The sequence below is a fragment of the Stegastes partitus genome, unplaced genomic scaffold, assembly GCF_000690725.1.
Source record: "Stegastes partitus isolate 25-593 unplaced genomic scaffold, Stegastes_partitus-1.0.2 Scaffold1343, whole genome shotgun sequence".
Classification (NCBI taxonomy): domain Eukaryota; kingdom Metazoa; phylum Chordata; class Actinopteri; family Pomacentridae; genus Stegastes; species Stegastes partitus.
Window position 1 is genome coordinate 59,136 of NW_007579074.1, and position 10,867 is coordinate 70,002.

At 47.6% G+C, this 10,867-nt stretch overlaps 2 protein-coding genes and 3 non-coding genes across 5 annotated transcripts in view; all 5 read left to right on the forward strand.

The window, feature by feature from the left end:
• LOC103369871 (hepatitis A virus cellular receptor 2 homolog) overlaps positions 1–724 on the forward strand; it is a 3,988-nt gene extending 3,264 nt beyond the window's left edge. The window contains exon 7 of the mRNA XM_008298712.1: positions 137–724. Coding sequence (XP_008296934.1) covers positions 137–219 — 83 coding nt within the window. The 3' untranslated portion in view covers positions 220–724. The remainder of the gene's footprint in view (positions 1–136) is intronic.
• Positions 725–1,470: 746 nt separating this feature from the next.
• Positions 1,471–1,542, forward strand: trnad-guc (transfer RNA aspartic acid (anticodon GUC)). The gene has a single exon. It is a non-coding gene; the product is annotated as a tRNA-Asp (tRNA).
• Positions 1,543–1,877: 335 nt separating this feature from the next.
• Positions 1,878–1,949, forward strand: trnad-guc (transfer RNA aspartic acid (anticodon GUC)). Its single transcript has one exon. It is a non-coding gene; the product is annotated as a tRNA-Asp (tRNA).
• A 995-nt stretch (positions 1,950–2,944) lies between these two features.
• Positions 2,945–3,017, forward strand: trnav-aac (transfer RNA valine (anticodon AAC)). Its single transcript has one exon. It is a non-coding gene; the product is annotated as a tRNA-Val (tRNA).
• A 217-nt stretch (positions 3,018–3,234) lies between these two features.
• On the forward strand, positions 3,235–8,601 carry LOC103369872 (uncharacterized). The gene is made up of 2 exons (XM_008298713.1): positions 3,235–3,301; positions 5,643–8,601. Exon 2 carries the CDS (start codon positions 5,815–5,817, stop codon positions 8,311–8,313), a length of 2,499 nt encoding a protein of 832 aa, XP_008296935.1. The 5' UTR covers positions 3,235–3,301; positions 5,643–5,814; the 3' UTR covers positions 8,314–8,601.
• Positions 8,602–10,867: the final 2,266 nt, after the last annotated feature.

A 10,867-nucleotide genomic window follows, 5' to 3' on the forward strand; every position in this document is an offset into this window, starting at 1 on the left:
CACACACACACACACACACACACACACACACACACACAGTCCTGCTCTCTGATTGGCTGTCAGGTGTGGACCTCCAGGTGTTTTAACCTGCAGGTAGTTGAGTGAGTTTTCTTCATGAACTCGTCTGTGGTTCCAGGAGTTTGGAGGCTGAAGCAGAGATCGGAGAGCGACCGGAGGACGGACCAATCAGAGGAGGAGGAGGGCAGCAGCTCCGTGTGAACGTCATCAGAACGTTTAAATGACCTGGTTTAATGCTGCTCATCAGTCAGATCAAGTCAAAGACCAGGTCAGACTGGGGATGAATCTGGACCTACTGCTCTGAACAAACCAGGACGGACTTGTAGAAGATCTGACAAACCGTCCTGGAACCTTCAGCTGCAGAACGATGAAGAGGAGCCACATGACCTGACCGAGGCTCTTCACGTTGTCCTGAATCAGAAAAACTAATTAGAATGAAGGTTTTTATTTTGTCAAATTGATTCACAAAGGACACAGTTCTTCTGTTTTGTTCGTTGGTTGTTTTGCACGTTCAGTCTGTTCAGTGACATGAAATCTGCCCCAACGTGAAACCGGTTCTTCTTCTTCCCTGTGTTCACACACACAGCTCATATTTGCTCACATGTATAAAGAGTTCAAGGTTTTCCAATTGTTCTCCTTTTATTAAATGATTTGTAAAATAGAACTCATGACTCAATTAATAATAAACTTGGATTGTGTTTCAGACCACATGAGTACAGAAGTAATAAAATAATAATAGAGAAAATACATGTTTTCACATAGGTTACCACTCCTGTTATTAGCTTTTTGTTTTGTTGGTGTTGAACATTTAAATCATGTCCAGCGTCTCGGTCGTGTTTTGTAGGATTTTAATGTTGAAACGGTTTCACTCTTGTCAGTTTACTGGTGTGTAGATGCTACAGTGCTGATGTAGAAACAGGATTTACTGTATACATATATACTCGTTTCAGAGCTCAGGTTTCTGATCTGAGTTTCACCTCTAGCTGTCTGTCAGGGCTAAGTTAGCTTCCTGCTAACAAAAACGACGCCATGATTATGACGGAGCCGCTGGCGTCGTGATGTCATCACGTAGCTCGGTGTGGTAGCCGGCGGCGCCATCTTGTGGTCAGACTGCGGGAGCTTTCTCAGCTTCAGGTCTCTGGTTTTAGAAAGTGGCCTCGTTCGGTTGGAAGGGGTACGTTTTTCATTATTTCTATGCCTTAACAGTTTTCTAGCTGTGGTCTGACTCGGTTGCTCCGGTTGTTTTGCAGTTTTAGACGGTTGTGAAGAGTTTCTGCCGCTGACTGATAACCCGCAGAACATGTCGTCCACGTAGATAATGTAACATTGAAACAGCGCCACTTACCCGTCAGGCCTGTGTAGCGGACAAGCGGGGTACTGCAGCTGGCAGCGCCTATTGGTCTCTATAGTAGAGAAAGTAAATCAGAACACGCCCAGCATGCTGTACGCCGTTCCTCGTTAGTATAGTGGACAGTATCTCCGCCTGTCACGCGGAAGACCGGGGTTCGATTCCCCGACGGGGAGGTTCGTTTTGCGTATGTTTGGAAGTTTTGGCAACGATTATAAAATATTACGTTTTTTTGATGTAGCACAATATGCTTTCCAGTAATATATCCAGCCTGAAACCGGTTAACAGGCAACAGGTGTATTTGTTCAAGCACTTTAGAGGCAAAAGTTTTTGTTAAACAAATGATTCAGAAAAATGTTTAAATATCTTGTGAAGTGTGCAAGACTGGATAAGCAGCTAATGCAACTTGAAACTGATAACTTTCCAGAAAGCACCATTAGACAGAAGCCTTTGTCGTCATGTGGTCACAGAGCTGTGATTGGCTCGTCGGTCACTCTGTCGTCATCACCTCTCCTCGTTAGTATAGTGGACAGTATCTCCGCCTGTCACGCGGAAGACCGGGGTTCGATTCCCCGACGGGGAGTAAGATTATGGCATCATAAATGTTTTGACTGGAGATCCTGTTCGAGCACATTCGGCTTCAAGAAAAACAACCTGAATCACAGATTTGGACAAAATAGGCTGAAGTAGTCACGTCTTTAGGTTAAAAATAGGGTTTTAAATGTTCTAAGTTTTAGTACACTTCCCTCTTTCTGTGACTGGCAAACCTGAGCTCTTAATAATAACACACACAGAGAATCATCTTCAGCTTCTCAGCGTTAGAATGTGTGACATGAGGTTCCACTGGAAAAATTTACCTAATCCAGGTGTAAATGTGTAATATTTGATCAAAATCCTTTTATTCTGCATGTCCCATATCAGACAAATCCACCCCTGATTCTCCAGGACCCACTCACCTGTGACCAGCATTAAAAAGTTCAGCATTTCCAGATGAACTGCAGACAGACATGAGTGTGGAGGCTGATTTGAAATATTAATTGATTCTTTACAGTGTTGGTGACACCTGTGGACATACCTGTGGAAATATGGCAATTGTAGGGTTTTTTCTATGTGTGCAAAATATGTTGTCAAGTCAGTTCTGTTCGTATAGTGCAGTTTGTAGCATATGCCATCTCACAGCGCTCAGCATGGTGCGGCAAAGACCTCACAGAGTGTCCAACAGAGAGTGATTTCTGTGATTCTACGTCAGACTGCTCAGAAGACATTCCTGAGTTCTCTGTTCTTCTGTATGGGTGTTCTGTTCCATGGAGGAGCAGAACCATGCAGATTTGTTAATATTATTAAACTGTTGTATTTTATCAGATGCACAGTCACCACCCAAAGGCCGGTTCTGAGCCAGGAAACCCTGATAATACATCCAGACACACTAAATATGGCAGGACTTGGTCAAGGCTAGACAGTTAAACATGTGCTCTACAGCATTTAAACCTTTTCATTTGTAGTTTTATATTTCTCATCCTGATATGTAACACTACACCTGCATATAACACCGGGTCCCTGAACGCCTCATGTCCAAGCGTTTCCGTAGTGTAGTGGTTATCACGTTCGCCTAACACGCGAAAGGTCCCCGGTTCGAAACCGGGCGGAAACATCATTTATTTTCCCCTTTGGACATGTTGTACACTACAAGGCGTCGGCTCTGTGTGACCACTCTTTATTTAGACCCAGTGTGTGTCGCTGATCCGGTTCTGAAGGTGGAAACGTGACGAGTCGAGCTGGTGTTCCCGGTGCGTCCCTGAACGCGGCCTTTAGGGGGCGTGTCCGCGTGAGGCTCTTTCCCGGTGTGCTAGCTGCAGCTGCTCTCTGGAACCGCACACCCGGACGTGTTCCGACCCACCGGCACACCACCAGAGGGACCGGCTCCGGCACTACACGGTAGGTGCCTGCTCCCGCCCGGTGCTCGCCCTGAGCCGGGCAGAGCCCCGGTCCGTGCTAAGCTATAGCTAGCCCTCCTGCGGGAGGCTAACGGCAGCGGTGCCGGTCGTTTTACGGTTCCTGCAGCTTCCGTCCAGCTCGTTTAGCCGGTCGTTGGCGGACAGCAGCGGTCCGGACTGCTCCTCCGTCCCGCTCCGTCCCGCTCCACAGGCCTCCCAACGAGTCACGTAGTTCAGACTTCGGTGCACAAGTTGTGTCTGCATGCGGCGGCCATTTTTGTGAAGAGACCAGCTTCCTGAAGTACCGAAGTTATGAGAAGAAAGAAATCTAGTATATAAATAGTTTGGTGTAGTGTCAGGGTGACAGAAAAACTAAAGCATACGGTGAGAAATAAATGTAACCAGGCTTCCGTCCTCCATCTCCTTCATTAAAGAAAAGACTAAACTCACAGCAGTCACTCAAATAACTAGGAAAAAGTAATAATAAATAAAAATTTGCTGAATTATAATTTAGTGAAACAAACCAAACTGTGGTGGACCAATGAGAGGCCTTTGCTGATGAGCAGTGGACCAATGAGAGGCCTTTGCTGATGAGCAGTGGTCCAGAACACCTGTCAACAGGTGCACAAGTCTGACTGAGAGCTACAGAAACACCTGATGGCAGTGATTGGCTCAGAGGGTTGTTCAGGTAGATGCTAGTTCACGGCTCCATCAGGCTGGTTTGATTATTATTATTATTTAAATATTTCTATTGAACCACAATTCAAAGCAACGTCACGATGTTCATTAAATCTTTATTTGTTATTACTTTTGTCCGTTTCAGCTTGTTCCAGTGACTGAAGCTGTTGTTTTCCTCCTTTAATGGGAGGCTGTAGGTAGAAGTGCTTTTATTCAACTGATGATTGTTTCCCTGTTAAGTTTAATCCAGATATGTGGCATTATTCGCCTTAAAGAATGACTGAAAGGTTTTGTAGCTGATGGATTAATCAGCTGATAGTTTAAATGTCCAGTAACACCTGCGTCGTTCTTGTTGCTGTATGTTGAAGAAGCTGTGGTGTTACAGCAGCACGAATATTCAGCAAAAGGGTAAACGAAGCAAAAAGACACCACACAATATAGGGTAGGGTATAACATGACGGTTAAATACAGTACAATAAGATTTAAAAAAAAAAAAAAAGATAGATAGATAAAAATATAGAAAAAGTCAACAAATCTAGATCTAAATATTGAAACTTCCACCAGAAAGACATCAGAGCAGCTACAAAACTAAAGTGAAAGAAAATCCAGGTTTCCTCCTGCTGGTTCTTGATCGTATATTTAACCAGACGTGGACTGAACGAGGGGACTCGATCATCATAGATAAGGAACCAACTAGTTTGAAACCACGAGGAGTTCTGAAGGATCTGCAGCTTGTTCCTGCCCTGTGTTTAACTGACAGTATGCATAGTTAGAAAGATCAGTAAATACAAATCAGCAGGTTTCTGGACCAGACAGAGGGTTCACCTCAGCCTTTTATTTTACACTAACAGGTGTTCTGTTCATTTGTCGTCTCACGGCTCCACACTGACACCTAGTGGTGAAGGATGTGCACTGCCTCAGCTTGATCAAACCAGTTCATGATGCTGGACCTCTTCCACCCAGAACCTGTCTTCATTTAGAAGCTGAAAGTTCAATAAAGTCACCTTTCATTAAAACTTCATCAGTTGAATTCATGTTTCAATCAAACTCAAACGCTCTGCAGAGCCGAATGTGACGTCGAGTTTAGTGTCACAAAAAGTCTAAATGCTCAAAAGTATTTTGTGTACCAGAAACCACGACTGTGTAATACTCAAAACCATAAGAACTGAATGCTCTGACCCCATTACCAGGGTTTGGGTTCATATCTGATGAGATGTCTTCATAAAGTGTTTCAGTGCTTCAAATCAGAGTCGAAACCGTTTACACCTCGTGGTAGTCATTCATGTTTCTGAATACATGTGTGTCACAGGTTTTGTTTCCTTACAGTGTCGCTAGAAGTGTGTGGAAGAAAAACTGTAAATGTGTTTAATTTTAAGTTGGTTGTGAAGTCAGATTTGAAATAAGGAAAGAAATGTTGGGTGTCTGAGAATCACTGCAGGTCTGATCAACGTCTTCGTTCAGCTGCTGATTTGTGTTAACCAATGTGCTGCTTATGGTAGCGAGTGAGGCCCCAGTTCGCCGTGTTCTGGGTCATCGACCAACAGCTGATCCGATCACCAGGCTTAAACCACTCTGACAAGCCTCAGCATCAGAACTGTAGGAAGCACACAGCTTCAGCATCAGAACCTCTGACTGAACTCAGACTCTTGTGTCTTTATTCGCAGGCTGAGACGACGCAGCCACCAGGATGCTATCTGCAGCTGGAATCAGCTCCTGAGATGTTGTTCAGGGCACGAAGCTGTTGATGTTTCACCTCATCGGCCTGCAGGAGACTCGACTGGACTTCACCTGGCAGAACCCTCCACAGCTGGTCCGTTTTGGGGTTTGGACGCCGACATGGATGGCATTGACGACTGCTACGTCTGGCAGCGGCGCATCGCTCACGGCACCCGGCATCAGAAAGGCGCCGTTCCCTTCCCGGAGTCGGTTAAGATCGGCCTGGAGTTCAACGCGGCGCTGGAGAGGAAGGACAAGCTGGACCGGAGCCTGCTGACGAACGGCGTCATGCTGGAGATTTCTAACTTCGCCAGGACGGTGACCAAGTCCGAGAAGTACTTCCTGTTTGAGATGCTGGAGTTCAACTTCGACCTGGGCGTGGACGTGGACAACGGCCAGCAGTGCTACGCCTACTCGCTACGAGTTCACAACAAGATCAAGCAGCTGAAGGAGCAAATCAAGCTGAAGGCCAGCAGGTGGAAAGAGGTGTTTACGCTGCCAGATCCGAGCTTCACGTCGGCGTCTGCAGGGTCGGAGGTGCTGAGGCAGTACTTCCCCAAACACAACACAACTGTGGACGTGTCACTGCTCAGCGACAGCAGCCAGAACCGCCAGAGGGCCGACAGCAGCAGCTCCCACCTCACCAGGAAACGAGGAGTCCGGGCCAAGCGAACAGAGGAAGCATATCCTTTCTGCGCCGCACTCGGCGTGACTCTGGCCGTCAGACCGAACCAAGCGGCCAAACAGAAGCTCGACCAGAACCTCCTCACCAACGGGGTGATGCTGGAGCTGCTGGACTTCTCCAGAGAGCTGTGTGGAACGCACACCCGCATGGTCTTCGACTTGGTGAAGCAGAACTTTGGTTTCGAGATGAACAAACTGCTGTTCCGAATGCAGCTCAACAGGACGGTGGAGAGAAGGAACACCTGCCTGACCGCCGAGGACAAGGACGCCTTCTGTAAGGAGCTCTTCAGATTCCAGCCCGAAAAGAAACGTGCCAAGAGGAAAAAACCTGATGCCGATGAGCAGGAGGTAGAAATCCTGACCAGCCGGAGGAGGCGGACGCTGAGGCAGAGGAGCGACGCCGGAGAGCCCTGGGAGGACGACGACGACCTGTCCTACATGTGTCCGGTTGACTCGGAGCCAGAAACCATGTCAGGAGCATACGCTGGGCCATCAGATGTGACGCTGGACATGTGTTGGTCAGACGCAGAAACAGACTTGTCAGAGAACGTAAAGCAGGAAGAGGAGGAAGTGTTCATCTCGCCGACGCTGCTGCAGAGTCCCGGCTACAAGTCTGAGGGTCTGAGGTCAGACGCAGAGAAGGAGAAGCTGTGGCAGAGACGAGCTGATCGCACAAACAAGATCCTGACGTTCACTCGAGTCAACGACCTGTTTGTCCACTGCAGACAGATCGGTTTGGACTTTAACGTTGGTTCTCACAAGAAGCAGAACTTGGATCTGCGGCTGTTCACCAACTGGGTGCTGTGGGAGGTCTACAAGTTTGGAACAGCCATGAAAAACAGTTTACGCCATTTCTTACTTGAGATTCTGCACAACAACTTCCAGCTCCCGCCCCAAGACGAAGCACAGGAGCGTAACTTCCTCATTTACATGGCGACAAGGGAGAGGGTTCTGCAGAAACACAGCGACAGGCAGAACATGGAGTTCCTCTGCAGGCCTTTCAAGTTCCCTCAAGTTTACAACGTGAGCAGCAGCTTGAAAGACGTGACGACGGAGCAGCAGGAGGTCCCGCAGGCCGCCGACGAGACGCATCCCTTCTGTAAAATGATCGGCCTCAACCTGTGGTCGACTGGGGAGCGTCCAGCCAATCAGAAGCTCCACCTGGCCGTCCTGACGTCAGGTGCCGTGATGGAGATGTTCAGCTTCGTCAGGCTGCTGCGTGGAAACGTCCACGACACCGTGAGCGACGTCCTCGAGCACAACTTCGATCTGGACCTGCAGAGCGGTCGCACGGAGGTGGCACAGGTGATCCAGAGGTGGTTCATGACTCAGCAAAGCCTGATGAAGAAGCAGCGCTTCTTGAAGGCGAACAGGTGGTTGAACACGGCCGTCCCCCTGAGCCGACCGTCGCTGAGCGGCATCGACCCAAACACCGACGACTCTGAGCCCGACAGCAAACCTGTGAGTGGAGGCGAGCAGCAGCAGAACAGGGCTTACAGCATCTGCCAGCAGATCGGACTGGACCTGGACATCAGCCGTAAACCAGAAGCCAAAGCAAAGCTGGACCTGCAGGTTCTGACCAGGGCCGTCCTGTTCGAGGTACACCAGTACGTCGAGCAGAACTGCAACCGCTACGTTCCCGCTCTGTACGAGATCCTGGAGTACAACTTCGACCTGAGCTCTCAGAGCCACCGCAGGGTGGAGTTCGCCTGGTCCATCGCCTCGCAGGTCATCGCCATGGCAGCCAAACACGGCAGGAGGGGAGGATACCTGGACGCCGTGTTCCAGCTGCCCTTCGAGGGCGGCGAGGCGGCGCAGGTCGGCTGCAAAGACGAGCCGCAGGACGACTCGGACCAGCCGGACCTCAGCGAAGATGCCGACGTCATGTTTGTCCGTAAACTGAAGCCCGTCGACATCGAGGTGGAGATCGACTAGCTGCTGGACACCACACTGTAGATGCAGCCCCAGGTCAGAACTCTGTCGGTCTGTGGATGGTTTGGCTCATGAGAACCTTCTAGAACTGGAGGTAATGACATTTAAAAGCTGAAGTCACAGCGTGTGCACAAGTGTTGCTTTAAAGAATCCCTGTTGGTTCATACAGGGCTTAGTTCTGTCAGTGTCTGGCCTTCGTGAATGTGGGGTTTATTGTGGCGCTGCTGAATAACCAATCTGATCATCAGTCTCTTCTAGCAGGAAAAATAAAGTCACGTTTTCACCAACTGATCCACATCTGAGAAGCAGGTCTGTTTGTCTGTGGAGATGTTTGAGTTAGAAAATGACGAAGCTTCTAGTTGGACGTTTGGTTCAGCTGCAGGGATTCACAAGCTGCTGTTCATCATCAATCATCTCTTCATCACAGCCATGTAAATATAGAAAGATCATCACTTTAGCAGGTGTTTTCATTATCGGTCAGTCTGCAGTCTGAACAGATCTGGTGTAGTTTCCCCAGACGTGGTTTATCCAGTCAGCCAACATCGACTGATCAGAAGATCAGCTCATGGCTGCAGCCGACAAAACGACTGGTCAGTGGCAGAAAGCGGCCGTCTGCCAGCATCTGTGGCCACTTCCAGACTGAAATCTGTGTTTGTGTTGCACACGCTGGAGCTCCTGAAGCTCGATGCCACGCTCAGAGTGAATAATCATCTAACTGTGAACGAAGCCCTCTAAGGCTCCATGTTTACATCCACACAGTGATTACAACAGATCTGCTCTGGAAAACCTTTGGCTGTAGTTTGAAGCTGGATTCAGGATAATTATTCAAATTAAAGCAGTTTTAGATGCTTAATTCCTCATTTGCATATTTAAGCCACCAAATTCCAACAACTTGTAACACAGAAAATACTCGTTGTTGTAAGTGATGAACGGGACGTTTGTCTGAATAATCAGAGTTTCTGTGTCGAGTATTGATCTGAACAAAGCGTTAAGTTCTGCTGGACGAGGTTCAGACGTTGCTCCAACCTGCAGACCGTGTGTGGAGATCGAGCTGCGTCCAACAAGGCATTCTGGGATGTTTCCGTGTGCTGTAACGAGAGAAGCGGCTCTACTTTAATCAGGTTACAGTCTGCTGTCGCCACGGTTACAGACCTTATTAGAGTTGATTACATAACTAATAATGCACATTAAAACCAAAGGAGTCCATTTGCATTTAAATGATTCAATTTAAATAGTAAAAATAATTAAATGAGACTAATTGGCGCGTGGAATTTCATTAGTCTGCCTCCAGATGACGAGTGCATTAATTTTTAAATCGATTATGATGATTTTTAATAAGGCTTCTTACTCCTGGTTGCTTTTTTCCCATCATGCACAGCTCCCTGTCCTGCAGCTGCCGTTAATTCAGCAGGACTCGGTTGTTTCTTAAAGGCTTCGGGACATTTTTAAGCTCAGAAACAACCAGATGAAGCTGTTCAGCGTCCACTAGATGGAGCCACAGTCCACTGATCAGCGCCGCCGCCGAGGAGAGAAGACGTTCAACGGCTTCTACCACAGGGTTGAACTTGTGTGTGGAGTGGTTGTAGAGAACAGGGATGCTTTCCGCTCAAAGTACTGGAGCATGTTGACTCCAGGAGGACTCAGTCTGGGTCGGTTCAGACAGAACACATGCTGCTGCAGCGTTTCAGGTTGTGTTCACAGTTTACTTTTTGGTCATTTCAAACCCAACTGCTGTAAAATATAGAATTTTAAAAATGTAATTTGGTTGATTTTTTTTGTTTGTTTTGTTTTTTTTTTAATTTCAAGTTTCCAGACGTGAGAATTTTTAAGTTATCATTTGTTTAAAAAAATAAATAAAAAGACCTGAGAAGCCGTTTGTCAGGGTTCAGTATCTCCAGAAGTAGAACTCCCTCAGAAACGATAGTTTTTGTTTTGTGTCCCCAGAAAGTTCCTGCTAGTGTATAAATGGACTCCACAGAAACTGGTCAGACTTTAACATCAGATTCTGCTGATGGAGCCTCAGAAGGTGGAGACATGTGGACCGAACACCGACGTGGTGCAGCTCTGCTCTGTGGAGGGCCTGAAGGGATGTATCATGCAGAATCAAACGGAGCACTTCAAGTGTTTTTAATTGTTCTTTAATTTAATTTACAGAAATGCAGAACAGAACTGTTCTACATACAGAACTTCCCCTTAGAGATCAGTACAGTATTCCACTCTGAACTGCCCTGCAGACGGCATCATGGCTGACCAGCTCCCTGCAGAGTCCTCAGGCAGCATGATTCTGTCTGTCAGGGGAACTGCTAGCCTAGCTTAGCACAAAAACTGCAGGCAGAGGGAAATTGTTTGCCTAGCTTAGCAAAAACACTGGAGACAGAGGAAACCTGTTAGCCTAGCTTAGCACAAGCACTGGAGGCAGAGGAAACCTGTTAGCCTTGCTTAGCACAAACACTGGAGGCAGAGACAAACTGCTAGCCTAGCTTAGCACAAACACTGGAGGCAAAAGCAGAGGAAACCTGCCAGCCTAGCTTAGCACAAACACCGGAGGCAGAGGGAA

Excerpts from the sequence above, each read along its gene's own strand:
- LOC103369872 (XM_008298713.1), top strand. The coding sequence starts at position 5,815 with ATGGATGGCATTGACGACTGCTACGTCTGGCAGCGGCGCATCGCTCAC.